Here is a 23,347-nt window from a genome sequence, read left to right as displayed (position 1 = left end):
AGTGAAATGCTAGGTACTAGACAGACTGTAGGTAGTGGCTTATTTGGCCTACATCTAACGCTAGCCCTGTCTGGTAGCCATTAACAGTCCATCTAGATTTCTTATGGCCCTATTCCATCCTAATCTTTTCCCTCATTCAGGCTTCCTCTAAATTAGTGAAGATGATCTGGAATGCTGGCAGTGTATGAATGGGCTAGAAAAGAACAAATGCAAAAATGTCAAACTGCAGGAAGGCAATGAGAAGAGTTTCTTTTGAGCAGTGTAAGGGAAAAAAAGTAAGTGTAGATAAATAAGTAAATATATGTGTGAATATGTCAGCTAGTGCATTAACCTGGATGGGGCACCGGGAAAAAGTGCTGATAGAAGTTATTGTTGAAGTGTGTTATTGTTCATGACGTTTTGGAATCATTATTCAATTCATTATCATTATCATCTTCATTAGCAGTGCAATGTGGGTGATCAGAGTCCAGAAACTTGGATCTTACTTCTGGCTCTTTAACTAAGTTGTCCTGTGACTATGGGCAAATGACTGTGATGTCTCCTGTGTTCACTTTTCTTGTTTCCTTGAATTTGTTCACTGGTGACATAGCCCAGATCCTAATTTTCTTTCTTCTCTCCAATGACTATGTTAAGGTGTCCTTGGATGAGATGGTAGTGATGAGCAAAAACTGTAGTTCTCAATGAGGGCTGAGTTTTCACTCCTTCTCCTGGGGACATTTGGTAATGTTTTTGAGACATTTTTGGTTATCCCAACTTGAGGATAGTGCTACTGACATCCAGTGGGTAAAGGCAAGGGATGCTGTTAAATATCCCATAATGCACAAGAATAAGACAGCTCCCCACCCCCAACAGTGAAAATGTATTTGGTCCAAAATATCAATAGTGCCAAAGTTGAGAAACCCTGCACTAAAGGTATCTCATGGTTTCCTGGCCTGCTGATGAAAAGCAACAGATTATTTTTATTGAATCACAGTTAAGGTAATGTTTCCAGGTTTTCTCTTTCCTCAGACACATTGTAAAACTTTTAAATCTGAATTAACATTCTAGTCTCCCTTACCTCTAAATTTTTTCACCCATTAGCTACTAATAGTTTTCTGGCCATATTGGAAAATTATATTAGTTTTTTTCTTCCCCTTACAAACCATGGTATAGACCAGTTACTAAAACTAACCTAAGTCAATGACTTAATCTCCCTTTAGGGGCTCCTTTGATATCACAAATGAACTTTAAGCAGGCTCACTTTTCGATTACCTGGCAGGAGTAAAGGATGGCCCTTGAAACTCATATTTATAGCTCCAGGGCCCAGCTCAGTGCCTGGCACAGAGCAGATGTTTAGTAACTATAGAAAGAATGAAAATATGGCTGAGGAAAAGGCTAGTATATGTTAGGATAAGATAAACATATGAGAGCTAAGTTCATTCACATCCTTTCCTTTTATTTTCAGCCTTCCATTCAAAGGTGTTAGCTTTCTGAGTTCTCTTCTCTTCTGACTTGAGAGTAACAACTTAGCCTCACTTGCCTTTCTAAGAATTTCTGGCAGAGAGTGAGGAGGTGTTAACTAGTAGGAATTAGAAGGGCAGTATCAGACCAGTATCAATCAATAGGCTCCATTAGGCTCTAAGCATTAACAGCTCCCAGTGTCAGGTGACTTCCTATCTTTGGCTTGGCTGAGACTTTTACAAAACCTTTATGGTTCTCCATATGACATAATTTAATTGATCCCAACTCCTAGGAATAGACTTAAAGGAAATTGTTAAGAAGAGATGTGGGTAGGTAATGGAGATTTAGACACTCATGGACTGAGTGAAGAACTTTGACTGAGTGGCAGGTGTCATACAGAGGAAGTCAAATTATCAGTGCCATTTCATTTTATATGATTCTGCCATTCTGTATTTCCCATTGACCCTGTTCATAGGAACATGGTCACAGTATTCACACTTACATGAAGGTCTATACAGTTCAAGAATAAAATGCCATTTGACAGTAGTCAAGGAAGGAGTCAAGATCTAATGTGTGCTACAAGATTTATCCCTGGGCAAGGGAATCGCATGGGATGGATTGCTAAATTTCCACAGTTTCCACATTTGTAACACCAGCCAACAAAGAGTAATTCCTACCCCTGTTTTAGAAACTGATGCCTGTTAAGGATTCATAAGATGTAAAGAAATGGTGAAGACTGCCTGGATGTATCAAATATTCTAGGAGCCCTTTGGCACATGATCATTTCCCAAGGCTCTTCAGAGAGCTCAGATCTGACCCCTCAGAGACAGGCTCTGCTAGTGGCAGGCAGCCAAGCCTGAACAGCCTTTTGAGCTCAGTGGATGTAAGACACGAGAGAAATAGCTGTGGGGGTTTAGTTTAAGCTTGTTCAGCTGACAGGAATCGATTTTGTTCTCTAGGCCTGGCTGCTTCTCGGCAGCTAGTGCATTAACCAAAATACATTAGGAGGAGGAGCCAATTGTTTCAGGTCTGGTTTATCTCTGCCAGACCCCAAACCACTGAAGAGATGGTGTATCCATTAATAACTACCTCCCTCCCCCTGCTTGACTCTTGTTCCCCCCCAATTTGGCGGCTTCCCACAGAGATGAGCTGTGGGAAGTGGGAGAGACAGGAAGAAATAAAGAGCTGCTTGTCTGAGTCATACTCAGAAAGGTGACCTGATGGGACCCTTGGGACCCATTTGCTCCACCTGCAGCTGATCCTGCTGGACGAACCTAGGGTCCAGAAAGCCTTCCACTGGGACCTTCATGACCTGTTCCAAGCAGTGAAGGAAACATCTGGCCAGGAGATTATTTCAACCATGGAGATACTGAGGTTTCCAACCAGCTAGCCCCCAGTCCCTGAGAACGGGGTCATTATTCACATTCTCCTGTGTATACATATGCAAGATGCTTGTGAATTATCCTCCAACTTCAGTGAGAGCTAAACAAAGAAGAAATAGGTAAGAAATAAATATAAGGAACTTCTTGGCAGGAAAAAGTGTAAGATCTTGTATTGGGTTTCTTGTGGGAGGCCAAGAATCTTTCTAGAGTAAGGAATGTATCAGAATCACCTGGAGTACTTAAAAATGTGGACTGCACAACTCTTCAGTCTCCTTTTCCATTCTGATATACACAGCAACAGATGGAAGGCTGTGTATTTTGAAAAATCTCCCTAGTGACTCTGATGTGTATGTTAAGGGAATACAATTCAATACACTCATATAGGCACCAACATTTTCCTCCATGTAAGGTCCTAATGCTACATACTTCAAGCTGGATGAAAAATCTACTAGAAACTGATCACTGAGAACTTGAATCAAGGAAAGGTTATTGTTTTTCTAAAAACTATTATCTTCTCTGGAAACCATTCATTTCCTGGAAAGTCTTCCAAAGTTTCACCAGGCATCATTTAAGTTATCCTTATCATGCTGAACAAGGATTAGAAAAGTGGCTTTCTGTTTGGGAAACTGGTATTCAAAGAAGTTAACCTGCCAGCAAAGATTTATATAGTAAATCAGAGCAAAGCAGAGAATATGGTCCAGGACTTCTGATTCTCAGCTCTGGGCTTTATTCACTGGTGCTATTGATTTTTCTTTTTCCTGTTAGAGAAAAAATGTTATAACAATGTTTTTCAGAGTGGTCTATGAACTACTCGTATAAGAATTGCCTGAGGTGCTTGTTAATGTAGATTCCTTAGTGCCATTCTAAGTCTACTGAATCAGAACTGATTCCTGGAACTCTGCATTTTACACAGCCTCTCACACTGATTTATTTTTGATACTATAGTATGAAATATTTCTGATATATATACCACTCAGCTTAAATAGAGTATTACCAATACAATTGAAGTCTCCTCCATACCCTGATCATATTTCTTTGTCCTCACAGCCAAGGTATTGGATTTGTTATTTATCATTCCTCAGCAGATTCCAGTACACACTAAAGTTTGAGAACCTCTGCTCAGTTTTGTTATATTGTTGCTTTTTTATGGAAGTTCCTTTTCTCCCGCCTCTACCTGTACATAAATATTTATTTCTTTCTCAAAGGCCAGGTCAAATGTAGTTTCTCTGTGAAGCCTCTCCTGATGTACTTTAGAAATCTCTAGCAGAAGTGAACTGTCTTACAACTCTGACAGAAAATATGGAATCGAATGAATGGGAGAGTTGTGTGGGAGAGTTCTCTGGGAAGGGAAAGCTGATATATAGCTGGGGGGAAGATATAAATTTTCTACTGTGTTTGAGTTGAAGATGCTACAAGAGCAATAAATTGAGCAAGTTAATAACAAATTAACTCACACTAGGCTTCTGGTCAGGGTAGTAAATTCAAACTACCTAATAACCGTATTTGGACAGATATTTGGATATGAGGTAGAGCAATGGCTGCAAACTGCAAAGTTGCACTTGTGAATGGAAAGGGGGTATGAAAGGGGTTGGTAACACCCAGTGAGGAGGCTTTCTCTGCCTAAGACAAAAATTAGGCATTTGCCTAATTGAGAATGTGCAGTTGTGAGGGGTTATACAGCTCTTTCGATGGGAAAGTAATAATCTTGACTGCAGAGGAAGTTTGAGGGTGGCTGGGAAGTAGCTGTAAGGAGGCTTCCAAGTTCTGTCCAAGATTGTGTTCCTGAAGGTTCGTATTGGTGTTGAGGTTGCCACAAGTTGCAGCTGAGTAAAGTGTTCAACTCCAGGCTTCTGCCTGGTCAGAGCAGTGAATTCAAACTATAGCAACCATATTTGAGGAGGACATTTGGTATATTTTGTGATAGGGGATTCTTGTGGAAGGAGCAGTTGAGGAATGAAAGCAAAGCAGCAGCCCACTGGTTACCTGCACATGTGCAGTTAGAGAGTGAGAATGGTAATATACTCTAAAGGGCTTTCTTTCCCTTTCTAGAGGCAGGTAAGAATAAGAGAGTACCCAACTGAACATATGCAGTTGGGATAAACTTCTCCAAAGGGCATACATAGTTGGAGGAGCAGTAAAACCGGGAGTTGATGATGACACAGAGAAGTGGGAGCCAGGGCTACAGATCATATGTGGCAGGGCTTGGATTTGAACTAGTATTCTCTGACACCAGAGCTCTTGCTATTAATATTTTTAGTGGTGTTTTTCTTAAGTGTTGGTACCAGGACCAGATGCATCAGAATCACTAGGGTGCTTTTCAAATGCATATTCCTGGGCTACAGTTACTGAATCAAATATCTGTGGATGAGACCCCCAAATCTACATTTTTAACCAGCCCCCACTCTTCAAGGTGGAAGAGCCAGGCACATGGCAAATGAATTTCATGTTGCTATTTGAGGCACATCTTCACAATCCCAAATTGATGAGAACTGCTGGGGACAAATGTAATTGAGAATAAAGTCCCCTGTGACTTCATTTTTTAAAATATGTCTCCCAAGACATCTTTCTTCAGCTATGATGAAATGTAATGGAATCATCTCTCAATTGTAGGTCAAATTTGTCCATGAATTATGTTTACAACCTATTGTGCTTACCTGTCTAAATGTCAAGAGGGAGAATGGAGGATGGGAGGGGTGGTAAGGCAAGTTGGGCAGAGCATGGAACCACCTGCACTGGGGCAGAAGACATGCCCCAGAGATTCCTGGTCTCTGGCCTGGTGCCTGTGAAACATTGAAATATAAGCACTCCAAACAGGCAGCTTTTAAATGGAACCCCGTTCAGCTTTTGACCTTTCAGCCATTTGTTATGAGGACAAAGAGGCAGGGAAGACATTAGCATGGAGAGTATAGGTAGAAAGTGAGAAAGGAGCTATAGAGAGAGGCTACTGTTTAATAATAATCTTTGTTGAGCATTATCTATTTCTCAGGCACTTAATGATTATTACTTCTTGAAATGGCCCTGTAAAATTCCTGGTACCTGCTAGAAATATTATTGCCAAAAAGTGGTCATTTCTAGGCACCTTTCTCTGGAAGGATAGAATTTCTAAGGGTTGATGATCTCTCTAATCAATAAGAAAAAAATGTTGTCAGAGACGAGTTATATGGCCTTAGGTAAATCGCTTTCTCTCTCTGGGCCTCAACATCCACATCTATAATGGGGGAGGGATTGGAGCAGGTAATCTCTAAAGGCCTTTCCCTCTCTCAGATTCTATGGCTGTATCAGCTATCAATGATGATCTGCCATCTCTGCCATGGATATCCCTTCAGAAGACTTCTCGCTTGGATAGTGTGGGTGAAGGAAACTGTTGGTTAAGTAGGCAGAGCACACAGTCAAACAGATGCATTTCCTGAACACTTATTATGTATCAGGTACCAACAATACGCAAATGAGGATAAATGTGGCCCCTTCTTTCAAGGAACATACACTCTAGTGAGGAAAGCAGATAACAAACAGTTGTGAAGGATATATATCACAGGATATTGTAATCACAGGAGGAAGCACAGGGTGCTATGGAAAGAAAAAGAATATATAACTTTGCTGGGGGGTTAAAGATGGTGAGAAAAGGCTTCCTGGAGAAGGAACTCCCTGACCTGAGCTCCTCAGCATGGTTAGGTCTAAGGAGCAGGGGGGCTGAAGAAGGTGGGAGGTTCCCCTTGCCATGTAAAAAAAAAAAGTCATTTGGCCTGCACTATTTCCTGCTTGAGAAGCCAGAGTTCATGCCATTCCCAGAGATCTGAATGTGGAGGCTGGAAAGCTGAACTGCTCTCCTTTTATAAACTTGTGTTCTTTCCTTCCTAGCTGGTGTAAGAAAGTTCACTTTTTATTAACTCTTCACTCAAAAGGCATACCCTAGAAGCAGAAAAAGGCTTAAGTTTCATCTTTAATTTTGTCCTTAACCCATTGTGTATACTCTGGGCTCACACACTCTTGCTCATACCTCTTCATTGTAGGATTTCAGTTATCTGTAGTGAAAATAAAAAGTGGGAAAGTGTTGTTGCATTGCCACTGGAGAAATTCCAGAGCCTAGGAAATTATTTGAGTGACCAGTTCCATTTCCTTTAAGACTATGAGACAAATAAGAATACCTTCTAATTTAAGCATTCCATTGAAGGGAATTTCTAACCTTAATTTGTCATTTTGATTTAGTGTCTAAACTCTTTCTCACTGTAAGAAAGTTCTCTCTGTTCTCTTATTTAAACTCTTTCTCCTATTTCCTAAGCTTTTTGCCATTTTCTCTCGCCTCACTGAGTATCAAAACCTGATGGTCGTGTTGCAGACAAGCTTACAGAATGCTTTGAGATTTTCTTCCAAAAGGATTCATCTGAAGGCAAAGTGGGCTTATGAGCTTCTCGGAGTATATATGGAATTTTCTTCAGTGAAGTAAAGGCAAAGCCAGCAGTCCTTGGAGCAGTCTGCTTTTTACTGTTCAGCTGAGCCCTATAGCTCTGAAACCTATAAATATGCCATTCATTCACCATTGGTCAAGCATCTGCTCTCTAAAGGTTCTGTGTTTTATGTTAGTTTCTGCATCTGCATTCGTGGCAGGTGACCATCCCATGACCTTTGATGTAGCACCCAAGTATAATGTTCTTGTAATTAAGCTCTCTTGGTTGCGAGCAGGAGACTCTCTTGAGATCTCTCAATGAAAAGGGAGTTTATTGTAACATAAGGAAAGTGAACTTGAAAACAATTGGGAAGAATTGAATTCTCTCTAGCTCTTTTATGGACAGTGTGGAGTTTGTCCTCATGGTATGCTTGCTTCATGCCACTGTATTCTTTCACTCTACCAATCAATTGTCTCAGCTTACCCAGAAGTGATGTCTACTCATAACTTTAGATTGAACTTGACTGTAGCTCAACACAGACTCAGCTTAACACAGACTTGGTTCTACCTCCTGGTGTTTTTTTTTTTCTCAACTTCTGCTCTATCTGCTAACTAGTTCAGTATCTCTATGTTTCTAGATTAAAATTTTCAGAAACAAGAATCTTGCTCAGCTCATCTGTAATGCCAGGTTATGATGTCACCTGTTACTGGTCAGCCAATGAATTTGCTTGCTATGTCTCAGATGCCAGTGCTTGGTCCAATCCACTGTCACCAAAGGCACGGTGGGGAGGGGGAGATCCAAGTTTCTAAAGTGTAAACCTAGGCAGCAAGCAAGAGTTGTGGATGAGGCAATTGCCCTTAACAGGTAGTGTTGGCAAGCAGACCCAGATTTGTATCTCTGGTCAAAAGAGTAGGTTATCACTAAGATCCCACAAAATTTCCCTGTAGTGACTAAATGACCTAAACAAAGTGGAGATGAAGTTAAAGGGCACATTGGAAGGTGTTGAAAGCTGAAGAAAGGAAACATGCTTAGCATGAATTTGGAATGATTTCTAAGAAAAAGAAAGTATTTCTGGACAAGGGAGTCTGGTGCCCTGCTCTCAAGGAGAAGCCTGCTCAACATGTATGCCTTCTGTAGATCTCAATCTGGCAGCTTATTAGGAGTTACAGAAATCATGATCTACCTTCAACTGCCAGGGATCTACTTGACTCTTAGAAAAGGCTGAATTTTAGGAAAGAGTAGCAGTCTCTACATTGTGATTCTTTATAAATCAGATCAAGATAGAAGAGGAGTCTGGTTAGAGAGATCAATTTAACTTTGTAAGTCATTTTGGAAAATATTTCGGCTGTAAAAAAGTACATTGACCTGTCTCAATTCCCAGTACTGCCCTTTATGAGTTGTTTCTTTTAATACCACTGCAACTTACCACCTATGGCATGGCAAAGAAATCCTGTTGATTTGGTAGTGTCATAGACATTTGGGGTAAAAGGGGAGAGGCAAAATCTGAGTGGAGGAGGCAGAATCTGAGCTAAGTGAAAACAGAGGGAATTTGGGGGTAACAGGAGACCTATTATAATTTTCTACCTGTGTGTGTTTTCTTTCTAGGGCTGCTGATAAGCTCAGGCTGTGCATTATACCCCTTAGGATGGAATAGCCCAGAGATAATGCAAACATGCGGGAATATCTCCAATCAATTTCAGTTAGGTAAGGTGGCCTGGGCATGATGGCACTGGCGGTTCATTGGGAATCTGCTTTTTAAAGTACTTCACCTCTTGGATGGGCCTCTGCTTGCTAGAGGTGCTTACCTGAATCTCTCTCATTATGTTAGCTTGTGAGAAGCGGTGGCTTGACCAGATTCAACTGGCCTTGCTAATTCATAAGTTGTGGACATAAATTCCACTTATTTGACTATGTCTCTCCACACCCTTTATGCACTTTGACCCAGAGTCCTGTGACCAGTTTGGGACAACCCTAGCTACAGATGAATTTCAAATGCTTGGGGACCGATGATCTGTCATCCTCTGAATAAATCCTGATTCCCATTAGTATTTCCTTCTAGAGAGATATCCAAATATAAATCAATAGTATCTCTTCTCATATTCCACTGCAGATATAACAAGAGGTAATTGGGTTTACATCAAATATTAGGAAGCTAGGTTATATATTGGGAATTGTTACTGGCATGTTAAAGGCAAAAGCTGTTAAATATTAGATGATGTGACAGAAGAAATTCTTTTTCTTTAAGCTTATTGGGGTAACATTTGTTAATATAATTATATAATTTTCAGGTGTACATTATAATTTGATATCTATATATTCTATATTAGCACCCAGAGTGCAGTTTCCTTAAGCTAACATATATTTGATCCCCTTTACCCACTTCACCCTCACCCGACCCCTCTATATTTGACCCCTTTGAATCCGTCTACCTTTTCCCTACAACCCCACCCCCAACCCTCTGGTAACCACTAGTCCATTATCATGTCCCTGAGTCTCCGTTTGTCCTGTTCATTTGTTGTTTTTAGGTTTCTATCCCACATTAAGTGATATCATGTAATTTTCAACTTTGGCTTATTTTGCTTAGCATGATTATCTTGAGGTCCATCCATGTTGTCACAAATGGCAGAATTTCACCTCTTCTTATGGCTGAGTAATATTCCATTGTATATATGTACCACAGCTTCTTTAGCCAATCATCTATTGTAGGACACTTCGGTTGCTCCCATGTCCTGGCCTCTGTGAATAGTGCTGCTATGAACTTCGGTGTGCAAATATCTTTTCTAACATGGGCTTTCAAGTCTTTGGGGGGATTGCTAGTAGAGGGATTGCTAGATGATATGGTAGATCAATTCTTACATTTTTGAGGAACGTCCATATTGTTTTCCATAGTGGCTGTACCAATTTGCAGTCCTACCTGCAGTGTATGAAGGTTCCTTTTTCTCTGCATCTTCTCCAACATTTGTTATTACTTGTACTGTTGATTATAGCTATTCTAACAGGTGTGAGATGGTATCACATTGTGGTTTTGATTTGCATTTTCTTAATAGCTAGTGATGTTGAGCATCTTTTCATATATTTGTTGGCCATTTGTATGTCCTCTATGGAGAAGTATCTGTTCAGGTCCTCTGCCCATTTTTTGATTGGAATTTTTGTTTGTTGTTATTGAGTCATATGAGTTCTTTGTATATTTTGGATATTAGACTCTTATTGGAGGCATTGCACGCAAATATATTTTCCCATTTGAATGGTTGTCTCCTTACCTTGTTGACAATATCTATAACTGAGCAGAAGCTTTTTAGTTTGATGTAGTCCCACTTATTTATTTTAGCTTTTACTTCTCTTGCCTTTGAGGTCAAATTCATAAAATCCTCTTTAAGTCCAAGGGCTTTGGGTTTAGTTCCTATGTTTTCTTCTATGCATTTTATTGATTCTGGTCTCATATTCAGGTTCTTAATCCATTTTGAGTTAATATTGGTGTGTGGTGATAGACAAAAGTTTAGTTTCATTCTTTTGCAGGTGACCTTCCAATTTTCCCAGCACCATTTATTGAAGAGGTTTTCCTTTCTCCACTCTATGTCTCTGGCTTTTTTGTCATAAATTATTTGCCCATATAAATATGGGTTTACTTCTGGACGCTCAATTCTGTTCCACTGGTCCGTGTGTCTGTTTTGCTGCTAATATCATGCCCAATTGATTACTGTCGCTTTGTAATATAATTTGAAGTTGGGCAGAGTGATGCCTCCAGCCTCATTCTTTTTTATCAGGATGGCTTTGGCAATTTGGATCTTTTATGCTTTTATACAAATCTGATGTTTTTTTTGTTCTGTTTCTTTAAAAAATGCTGATGGGATTTTGATGATAATTGCATTAAATCTGTATAATGCTTTAGGTAATATGGTCATTTTAACTATATTAGTTCTTCGAATCCAAGAACACGGAATATCTTTCCATTTCTTTGTATCTTCTTCCATTTCTTTTAATAGAGTCGTGTGGTTTTCATTATATAGATCCTTCACATGTTTCATTATATTTATTCCTAGGTATTTTATTCTTTATGTTGCAATTGCGAAAGGAATTACTTTTTTCTACTTTTTTATTCCGATGCTTCATTATCAGACTATAGGAACGCTATGGATTTTTGAATGTTGATTTTTGTATCCAGAGACTGTATTGTATTTGCTAATTGTTTCTAGTAGTGTTCTGGTGGAGTCTTTAGGATTTTCTATATAGAGAATCATATCATCCACAAATAGTGACAATTTGACTTCTTCCTTTCCTATTTGGTTGCCTTTTATATCTTTCTCTTGTCTGATTGCACTTGCTAGGACCTCCAATGTTATATTGAATATCAATGGCGATAATGAACAGCCTTGCCTTGTTCCTGATCTTAGAGGGAAGATTTTTAGTATTTCACCATTAAATATAATGTTGGCTGAGGGTTTGTCATAGATGGCCTTTATTATGTTCTATACCAATTTTGTTAAGTGTTTTGATCATAAATGGATGCTGTATCTTGTCAAAGGCTTTTTCTGCATCTATTGATATAATCATATGATTCTTATTTTTTAATTTGTTTAAGCGATGTATCATATGAATCAATTTTCATTTGTTCAATCATCCTTGTGCCCCTAAGATGAAGCCCACTTGATAGTGGTGTATAATCTTTTTTATATGTTGCTATATTTGGTTAGCTAGTATTTTCTTTAGAATTTTTGCATCTGTGTTCATGAGAGATGTCAGTCTGTAGTTTTCTTTTTTTGTGTAATCTTTACTAGGTTTTCGTATCAGGGTGATATTGGCCTCATAAAATGAGTTGGGAAGTATGACCTCTTCTTTGAATTTTTGGAAAATTTTGAGGAGAATAGGGAATAAATATGCTTTTAATATTTGATAGAATTCACTGGTGAAGCCATCTGGTCCTGGACTTTTACTTTTTGGTGGGTTTTGATGATTGTTTCAATTTCCATAATGCTGATTAGTCTATTTAGATTTTCCAGATCTTCTTGATTCAGTCCAGGAGGATTGTATTTTTCTATGCACTGGTCCATTTCTTCTAGATTATTACATTTTTTATTATATACTTTTTCATAGTATTCTTGCATGATCTTTTGTATTTCTGCGGTGTCAGTCATAATTTTCCTCTTTCATCCCTGATTTTGTTTGTTTGTATCCTTTCTCTTTTTTCTTTAGTTAGTCTAGCCAGGGGTTTGTCAATTTTATTAATCTTCTCAAAGAACTACCTTCTTTTTGTATTTATGTTTTCTATTTTTTTGTTTTCAATTTCATTTATTTCTGCTCTAATTTTGATGATTTCTTTCTTTTTTTTTTTTTGCTAACTTTAGGCCTCATTTGTTCTTTCTTTTCTAGTTTTTTAAGATGAAGCAATAGGTTGTTTATTTGGGCTCATTCTTGTTTTTGGAGATAGGCCTGTAATGATATGAACTTTCCTCTTTTTACCACTTTTGCCATGTCCCACAAGTTTTGATACCTTGTATTATTATAATTGTCATTCATTTCTATGTATGTCTTGATTTCTCTTTTTATTTCTTTCCTGACCCAGTTATTCTTCAGTAGCATGTTATTTAATCTCCATGTATTTGTGGTTCTTCCTGATTTCTTTCTGCAGTTGATCTCTTGTTTCAAAGCATTATGATCAGAGAATATGATTGGTATGATTTCAACCCTCTTATATTTGTTGAGGCTATCTCTGTGCCCCAGTATGTGGTCAATTCTTGAGAATGTTCCATGTGCACTAGAGAAGAATGTATAAGCAGCTGTTTTGGGATGGAAGACTCTGTAAATGTCAATTATATCAGGTTGGTCTAATGTGTCATTTAAGGATGTTATTTCCTTATTGATTTTCTGTTTAGATGATCTGTCTATATCCGACAGTGGGGTATTTAGGTCCACACTATGATAGTGTTTTGGTCTGTTTCTCCGTTTCATTCTGTTAGTAATTGCTTTATATATTTCAGGGCTCCCTGATTGGGAGCATAGATATTAAAAAGTGTTACGTCTTCTTGGTGCAAGATTCCCTTTATTATTATGCTATGTCCTTCAGTGTCTTTCTCTACCTTTTTTTTTTTTGAAGTCTAATTCATCCAATATTAGTACCGCTACTCCCTGTTTTCTCAGAATGCCATTTGCTTGAAATATCATTTTCTACCCTTTCACTTTCAGTCTATATTTGTCTTTGCAGCTGAGATGTGTCTCCTGGAGGCAGCGTATGTTTGGGTTTTGGTTTTTTGATCCATTCTGCAACTCTGTGACTTTTTATTGGTGAGTTCAGTCCATTTATATTTAGGGTGGTTATTAAAATATGAGGTCTTTTCATAGCCATTTTATCTTTTGATTTCTTGTAGCTTGGTGTTTCCATTGCTTCCTTGTCCTTATGTTTCTATTTTCTTTATTTTCATTTGCTTTTGTGGATTTTCTCTCTGGTTCTTCTTGTTTTATGTTATATACTTCAGGTCTGAATCTTTGTTGTGTGGTTACCATTATGAATATGGAAATATGTAAAGGATAGTTATATATATATATATGTGTGTGTGTGTGTGTGTGTGTGTGTGTATACATGTATATATATACGACTATATATATACGACTATATATATATACGTATACACACACACACACACACACACACACACACACACATATAGTCGTCCATTTTCTTCTGCATGTGCCTTATCTCCTTTCCCCTTTGTGAATTTGGATCTTTGAATCCACCCCTTTTCAGTCATTATTATCTCAGTTTGTCCCTATGTATGCTGAACGTTCATTACTCTCTTGCTATAGCCATTCTCTTATTATTTAAGCTTATAACGCCCTGTTCTTAATAATGCTCACACTCCTCTGCTTCTACTTTCCTGATAGTCACTTTACTCTTAATTATGTATTTTTTGTTGTTGTTGTTTTGTTATTTTGTTTTAGATGAGCTGACACCTTTCAGTATTTCCTATAGTGCAGGCCCTGTAGTAGAATTTTTGTATGTCTGGAAAAGTCTTAATTTTTCTTTCATATCTAAAGGAGAGCTTAGCCGAATACATTATTCTAGGCTGGTAGTTCCTTTCACTTAATAGTTTAAATATTTGAATCCATTCCTTTCTGGCTTGTAAGATTTGTGCTGAGAAGTCCGATGATAATCCAAGGGGTTTTATTTTATAATTTACCATCTTCTTTTCCCAGCTGCCCTGAGAATTCTATCTTTGTAGTCGATTTTTGATAACTTTAATACAGTGTATCTTGGTGTATGCCTTTTGGGGTTGAGATAATTGGAAGTTCTGTTGACTACTTGTATTCCTAGCTCCAGCTCATTCGTTAGATTTGGGAAATTTTCATCCACTATTTATCTGAAAATGCTTTCTAGTGCCTGCTCCTTTTCCTCACCTTCGGTAATGCTCATTATTCTTATGTTTTCTCTGCTGATGGTATCAGGTAGTTCTTGTATTTCTCTTTCATTATTTTTCATTTTTCAGTTTCTCTCTTTATCTTTCTGATTTATTTCTAGATTTCTGTCTTCAACATCACTGATCCTTTCCTCCATTTGGTTGACTCTATTTCTCAAGCTTGCTATTTTATTTTTCTTCTCTTGCAGTGCCTTCTTCATCTCCAGAAGTTCGATTTGGTTCCTTTTAAGTGTTTCAATCTCCTTGCTCTGCTCATCTAGTTTTTTTTTTTTTTCAATTTCTGAAATTGTTGATTTGAGTTGTTTTGGATCTCATTGAGTTTTTTCAGAAGTATCAATTTGAATTCTGTCATTTAAGTCGCATATTTCTGTCTATAAGCTTATTTTCTGGAGATTTTTCTCTTTCTTTCTAAGATGCCTTGTCACCTTGGTTATTCATGGTGTTTAATGGACTTTTTCTCCACCCGGTCATTAATGGAAGTGTATTCTGTTGTTTTTACAGAAAGTATATTTATTGTATAAAGGTCTCTCTTTAGCCAGCTGCAGAGAAGGCACTTTTCTTTTGGTTTCCAGTAGGTGGCGTCTAAGCCTCTTGGATCCTTGGTTTACATAAAGGCTAAATGTCTTTTTTATTTTCTTGTAGATATTTAATCACACTTGCTACTCTCAGTTTCAGTCCCTGTCAGTGTTAGCAACAGTTTCGGTAGCATTTGCTCAGATTCCCCTGCGTCTCCGCAGTGTTAGGTCTCAGAGGGTATGGGAGGAGGGACCCTCTGGGTTAGAGTTTGGGGGCTGTGGCTCAGCCTCAGTTTTTCAACTGGGACCAGTAAAAATCAACTATTGTTTCTCTGCTGTCCCATCCCTCTTCTCTGCTTTCTGCCTGATGACCGAGCCCTGCTGCAGGCTGCGTAGAAAAGTCCTGACACTTCCACACAGGCTAATAAGGGAAGTTGCTGCACTTTCACCCCTCTCCCTCCTGCTGCAAGGATCTCTGGCGGCTGTGAGAGGCAGCTTCTTTATTTCTCCAAGTCCACCGCCTGACACCCAGGGTTCTGACCTGTTGTAGCTCTTATGCACAGATCCCATGCTCAGATGTGCTGGTGCATAGTCTGGGTGTTTTTTGTTGAGTTTTAAATGTTCAGCTTATTGTTGTTTCAAGGGGAGAGATTTGAGGACTTCTCTCACTCTGCTATGTTTCCGAAGGACCTAGAAGTAATTCTTGACTCTTATATGATTGCCAACTCTAGAATGGCTTAAGTTCACTATTGTGAATTGTGAACAGATTAGACTTATAATTGAAACACTTCAAAATATTTTTCTAACCTACAATGATAGAAGAGAGTGAAAAGGGAAATATCTAGGTTCTTTGAGTATTCTCAATTGTAGGAGAGATTTTGGAACAATGAAGCCACCCATTACCTACAGCTTGTGCTCCATTACTTCTCTTTTTCACCGTTGCCTCAGACTGCTTTTTTTTTTTTTAGTCTCACCTGACCTATTTTTGGAGAAAGGAGTTGTTCACTGTACAAACACAACATGAGGGAAGGGCTATAGAGATGTGTCAAGTGCAGAGAAAAGGGAAGCAAGCTACTGATCCTGCTAGTTGAGATAGAGAAAGCTGAAGATTTAGCATATTTCTCATACTTGGTTGTTAGACCTGTAATTTTACTTTAAAAAATACCTTTTTAAATATATAATGCACATACTATAAAATTTTCCCCTTTAAAGTATATAATTAGTGGTTTTTAGTATATTCACAAGTTTGTGTAATCATTGCCACTATTCAATTCCAGAATATTTTCATAACTCCCAAAATAAACCCTTTACCAATTAGAAGTTACTCTCCATTTACCCTGTGCCCAGCTCCTGGCAACCATGGTCAATATAGATTTGCTTATTCTGAACTTTTCATATAAATGAAATCATATAATATGTGACTTTTGTGTTTGGCCTCTTTTACTTAGCATATTTTTTAATTAATTATATTACTAGTAGTACTTATTTAATTTTATTATTAGTTTTAAGTATACAGTACATTGGTTAGATATTTATATAGTTTATAAAATGATCCCCCTGACTGCTCTTTCTCTCCTTTGGCTCTACACCTAGCCATTACATTAATGCTAACTGCATTCCCTCTGCCGTGCTCCCCATCCCAGTGACCATCTATTAACTACTAATTTGTACTTCCTTAAACCTTCACTCCTTTCTCCCAGCCCCTAATCCCCCACCCCTCTAGCCATATCAGATTGTCCTTCATATTTCTCAGTATGTGTATGTGTATACACACACACACACACACACACACACACACACACACACATATATAATATATATACCATAATTTCTTTATGCAATCGTCTGTTGATGGGAATTTAAGTTGCTTCTTGGCTATTGTGAATAGCGCTGCCATGAGCATAGGGATGCATAGATCTTTACGAATTATTGTTTTGGTTTTCATTGGATAAATACCCCGAAGTGCAATTGCTGGGTCACAAGGTAGATCCATTTTTAATTTTTTGAGGAACCTCCTGTTTTCCACAGTAGCTGTATGAATTTGCAATCTCATTAACAGTGTACAAGGGTTTCTTTTTCTCCATATCCTCACCAACACTTATTGTCTTTTTAGATTTATTGATGATAGCTGTTCTGACAGGTGTGAGATGATATCTCATTGTGGTTTTAATTTATATCTCTCTGATTATTAGTGATCTTGAGCATCTTTTCATATGTCTATTGGCCTTCCTCTTTAGAGAAATATATGTTCAGGTGTTCTGCCCATTTTTTAATTGTATTGTTTTTGTTGTTGTTGTTGACTTGTATGAGTTCTTTATAAATTTTAGATATTAACCTCTTATCAGATGTATTATAAGCAAATATCTTCTCCGCTTCCGTAGGTTGTTCTTTTTTTGTTGATGATGGTTTCTTTTGCTGTGCAAAAACTTTTTAGTTTGATGTAGTCAAATTTGTTTAATTTCTCTTTTGTTTCCCTTGCCCGAGAAGATATATCACAAAAGAAGTTACTAATAGCAATATGAAAGAGTTTACTGCTTATGTTTTCTTCCAGAAGTTTTATGGTTTGGAGTCTTACGTTTAAATCTTTAATTCATTTTGAGTTTATTCTTGTATATGGTTTAAGAAGGTGGGCCAGTTTCAAGGAAGGTGAATTTTTCAAGGCCCCAAACTAAGGGATTGTGACTAGCTTCCTCTCACACAGGGCAGACGCTGCTCAGTGGCTATCCAATATTTGTTTGTTGAGTGAATCAACCATTCAGTAAGATGGGAAAAGTTAGACAAAGCCTACCAGCAATAGCTCTGTCAAGTGCATACTTTCTCATACTTTAATTTTATTAAGTAAATGAAAGATTTAAGCTGAAAAAAGGTGTTTCTATGGTTGTTAATTGGAATCTAGCCATCAAATGAAAATTTCATGGACTTGATCTCACACAAATGAATCCTTCTCAATCTAACACTAAATTGATATATTTAACTCCTCCTCCTAGTTCTTTACCAAGTCTCTAATTGGCATCAAGAACAGTGGGAGCCAGAGAAGAACCCATTGAAGGATTGACCAGTGATAAGAGTGAGCTTTAGCATAACTTTATCCTTGGTTCTGTGACCTTGGACATTTGAGAGCTTACTGCTACCCCAGCTGTTGTGAGCGTTAAATGAGATCACATATGCAAAACACCTAGTAACCAGTCAATAGTAGCTGTCTGGTACTATCATCATCATTATAACCGATACCAGTTGTTGAAATGAAAATGTTCTCAGTAGTTTTCAGGAAAAAAAAAAAAACCTATTACAGCAAGGACCTACTATATGGCACGATGGATGAAAACACAAGTTAATGATAGAAAAACCTAGTTTCAAATTTGAACCCTGCCACTTACTAGTTGTGTGCTCCAGGCACACAACTATTTAACCCCTCTGTGTCTTCGTTAATTGGGATTGATAAAAATATATTTCTCCATAAGGTTATTGAAAAGATTAAGTAATACACACATACAAAGCATTTGGCACAATAGGCTGCACTATATGTAACTTGCTGTTAGTAGGTAGTCAGCCCAGGATGCCTCAGGCTTGGCTACTGGGAAGGAGGACCCACTGAACTTGATAAAGGCCTGTGGAAGAAGCTACCCACAGCCCTTTTGTGTGCTCTCTGTGTTTCCTCTCTCAGAGGTTAATTTCTTTTGCTCTCCCATCATTTCCTCATTCTTGCCAGTTCGAAGCCTTTTACGGCAACTCTGGGTTTGTCCGTTGTGGGTTCAGTTTCCAGGCATTTCCTGTTACCTTCCTCTCTGTTAGTTTCCTTCATTATGGACAGTCTGTTTTCTTGTGCTCACCAGAACACAATGAGGCAGCTCAACATGTTCCCATGTCCACAGAGGGGCAGCAGAGTGTGTTGGAAATAGCCCTGGCTTGGGTATAAGGACAGCTGGGTTTTAATTTCTCTAAGCTTGCTTGAGCATATTACTTTTCCACTCTGAGCTTTGGTTTCCCTGTTTTTATATAGATTTTATTGAAAGAGACTGATGAGCAACCATGGATCCCAGGTACCTACCTAGCTCCCTGTTGTGACCTGCCTACATTTAGGGTGTGGACTTTGATCTAATTTTATATTTTTCTATTTGTTCAGTCTAGCATGTACCAGAAGAATATTGAAAAAAATAAACCAGTCTATTTAAGGCAGCCCTCCTAGAGGAAAGGAGCCTTTTAATATCACTCACTCATGGGGATGAGGGGTAGGAATCTGCCAAAGGGATTACCAAAAGTAACTCATTCATTAAGCATCATAAACTAGAATACCCTGGGCAGCCAGTCTTTCTAGAAAACTTGTGGCTCAACTGCTGCTTAAGGTTTTTCAGTTACCCTCCTAGCCCACACGGGGAGGAGTCTTCCTCCAGAGGAGAAGTTGGGCTAAGCTAGAGAAGGCAGAATGGAATCTGTGGGTCAGGGAGCAACTTAATTCAACTGCATATCTCTGGTGCTTGGCACTCTTTGGTGCTCTCTGTTGCCATCTTATTGTGTGACCATAGCCAAGTCCTTTTGTTTGTGAAAGGTTAAAGAAGTACAAATTAGTAGTTGATAGATGGTCAAGGGAATGGGGATCATGGCATAGAGAATACAATTAACATTAATGTAATGGCAAGGTGGAGAGCCAGAAGAGAGAAAGGTCAATTAGAAGAATCGTTTTATAAACTATATAAATGTCTAACCAATGTACATATACTTGAAACTAATAATAAAATTTTAAAAAAGAATCAAATATATATTTGACATATAGCATTATATAAATTTGAGGTGTACAATGTGTTAATTTGATACATTTATATATGTAATATGATTGCCATTGTAGTGATAGTTAGCACATCTATCACATTACATAATCATTTTTTTTTTAGTGGTTGGAATAATTAAGTTCTAGTCTCTTCACAAGTTTGATGACTGTAGTACAATATTGTTGTCTATACCCACTATACAGTGCTTTAGATCTTTAAGGCTTATTTACTACTCACTGCAAGTTTGTACCATTTAATAACATCTGCCCTTCCCCAAGTCCCACAAGCCCCTTGTAATCACCCTTTTGCTCTCTATTTTTTTATGACTTTGGCTTTTTTTTTGATTCCACATATAGATTTCAATTCATTAAGCCTATTTCCCCATGACTAAAGTGAGGATGATTTTATCTATCTTCAGGGTTTGTTTTGGCCATGAAATGACAAAGCACACATAAATGCGCTTTACAAAAACAATGCCCTATGTGCGTAAGGGATAAAAAATTAAGAAAGCAGATAAACTGCTGTATTTTCCTCCCTATTATTTTATTGCCTAAAATTGAGTGCCAGTTTTCTCATTGAACATCTTATATTAAAAATAGTGAAGAACTTAAAATAATGAAACTCTATACATCCATAGGATGCTAAGTTATTTTTTATTTTGAATACAAAAATATATGGGCTTATAAATATTTCTGCCTTTCCTGAAATAGTCCACTTACCCCTACAGTAGTTTTTCCCTAAAGTGACTTCTAGCTTGTGACTTCTGAGGGAGACAAGGCTCTAAAAATGTCTCAAAGGCAGGTCCTCTGCTTTATGTGGCCTTATTTCCCTACTCAGTGCCTTGCAGAAGGTCTAGAAAGCTCACTGACTGAAACAATGAATGCAGAATTGAGAACCAGTTGTCTGTATATACATCAGGCCACCACAAGATGGCAGTAAAGTTAGGAGTATTCATTCTGTTCTATGCTGCTTTCTCAATCCCGCCTCTGGTCCTCAGATCAAAGAATGTGATTCACGCTTAATTTCCTTGTTTTTGTTTCCTTCACTCTATTTCCTTCTATACACCTCAGCATCAGCTTTCTTTGTCCCCTTCACCTTTGGTGAGCGTTTGTCTTGCCCTATCTACTTTGGAATGATACTGTATCCTAAGCTTTTGTTTTAAAATAGACATCATGTTTTTTAAATGGGGGTGTTAATACTGTAGCATCCATTTCACAGGGCTTTCATGAGGATTAAATTAAACAAGAAACCTAAAACATTTAATACAGGGCCTGCTGCACTCAGTAAATGTTAAGAATAACAGCTATTATTGTGGTTATTATTATAGGTTAGACTGAACCAAAAGGTTTTTTAATAAAATAAAATGGGTTTCAAGAGCAGGAACCAAAAGGAAAACCAAGAACAACTCCTGTACATCCTAGAAGCAGTTCTCTGGCAAAGTTAGACTTACAGGGGTGAAAATATACATCTGTGTACTCTGTCATATAACTTTTTAAACCATCTTCGCCAAGTGCCACCCAGGTGAATTGGGAGAAATTGCATACAAATACATCTTTCCAGTAAAGCTCTTAGCATTGCTCTTAACCAAATGTAGGTTCTCAATAAATAGTGATCCCCTTACACTTTTCATCTAAAAGCTAGACCAGTTTAAGCTAAGAATATATGCTGGTTCATGTGATTCCCCAGTGAACTGTGCATCAAAATTATCTGGGCTCTCTACTCAGAGATAATAATTTCACAGATCTGGAGCAAGGCCAAAAATCTGTATTTTAAAGCTCTCTCCAGACATTTTTGGGAATTAGTGGACTAGTTAAAAGACGTTTAGCTGAGAGCAAAAGGAGCCAAAGAAATATTGATCATTCTTGGTGCTGTGCTAAGTGCTTTATATATGTCATCTCATTTGACCTTCACAGCTGCTCTGTGAGGTAGGTGGTGTCACTTCCATTTTACCCATGGGGAAGCTGAAACTTAGAAAAGTTAAGTGACTTGCCCAGAGTTTCGGTTTGTAAATGACAAGGCATGGTTTTAAATACAGTTCCCCGTAACCCTCATCCTAGGCTCTTTTCCCTTCACCACATGACTTCCTGAGCACACATAGGCCTAGCCCAGTCTCTACCTTCTAAGTGGGTCAAAAACTTCATCTGGCTGCTTGACTGCTTTGTCTATAACAATATTCCTGCCTGTATCTGGGACTTGATGAATGACTAAAACAAATGATAAAGAATTAAATGAGATAATGGATGGTGAAAGTTTCTTGTAAATTAAAAAGCACTATACACATATTAGGTGTCATTATTCGTGGCATTGGTTATTACTCAGGGAACTTGGGCCCCAGGAAAGTCTCTGTGGTCTATATCTGTTGGCTGATGAAGCATGGATGGAAAGAGCTGTTGCTCAAAGTTGGTGTTGCTGGTATAGGGCTAAGTCAATTGCTGGAATGAGGGTGTACTCGTTCCTGAGTCCTGAAGTAGGTCTCTGCTTGCCAGGTTTGGCCTTCATGCATTCATAAGTATTTAAAAATTGTGTCAAAAGCAGCAGATAATAGTCATTCAATAAGCATGTCCTGGACACCTATTGTATACAAGATACTGAATGAGGCACTGTACATAATTCAAATAATCCAAGAATATAGTCTTCAAGGAGCTTCTAGTTTGAGGAGACATTGTCTATATGTGTGTGTGTACACACACACACACACACACACACACACACACACACACACACACACACATCTAACAAATACTACCATAATAATGTCAATCCTAAACTCTAATGATGCCAATAATTAGAACAAATAAATACTGCTAGCTAAGGCACAGAATGAGAACTCTAGAATGAATCTACCTTCTTTTCTTTAGTATCCATTTTCATCTGGTTTACGGAAAATAGCCCCTGATTCTCTCCCTATTCCCAAAGGTATTGCATACCACTCCCTTGACTGACTATCGTTCTGTGTTCAAAGTGATATTTCAAAAAATGAATCTGATGCCATTCCTATTCTTTAGCAATGATTCCCCATTGCCTTCAGGATAAAGTTTGGACTCCTTAGCATGGCCTATATGGATTCTAGCTATCACTTCCTTCACCACTTAAGCTGCTTCTCTTGCCTAGCCACCCTGAAAATACCACGTTCCTTCAAATCTTTGCAACCTTGCATGTGTTCTTCCCTTTATTAGTAATACTCTTCTTCACTTCCTCACCTAATTAACTTTCTGCTTTTCCTTGAAAACTCCCTGCCTCCTTTAAACTGGATTTGATGCCCCTCATCTGTATCCTTGTATCACTCTATGTCATAGCACTTGTCACACTGTTTTTACTTGTTCCACTTCTGTCACCGAGTCCCTTTAATTGATCTGGTTTGTTGATCTTACCTATATGAGAACATGTCTAAGGACTTTACCACAGTGCTTGGCACATGGATGCATTTGAAAAATATTCATTATTACTATT

General features: G+C 38.1%; 1 protein-coding gene across 2 annotated transcripts in view; it reads left to right on the top strand.

Moving 5' to 3' along the window:
* Window positions 1-23,347, top strand: part of LHFPL1 (LHFPL tetraspan subfamily member 1) — a 50,875-nt gene that overhangs the window by 12,050 nt on the left and 15,478 nt on the right. For both annotated transcript variants that reach the window (XM_011374353.1, XM_023520020.1), the window contains one exon: window positions 8,813-8,911. In XM_011374353.1, the coding sequence (XP_011372655.1) occupies window positions 8,813-8,911 (99 nt within the window). The remainder of the gene's footprint in view (window positions 1-8,812; window positions 8,912-23,347) is intronic.

Source organism: Pteropus vampyrus, unplaced genomic scaffold (assembly GCF_000151845.1).
Source record: "Pteropus vampyrus isolate Shadow unplaced genomic scaffold, Pvam_2.0 Scaffold244, whole genome shotgun sequence".
NCBI lineage: Eukaryota > Metazoa > Chordata > Mammalia > Chiroptera > Pteropodidae > Pteropus > Pteropus vampyrus.
The sequence above is the reverse complement of the archived record's forward strand: the minus strand, read 5'-3'. Positions and strand labels throughout refer to the sequence as shown.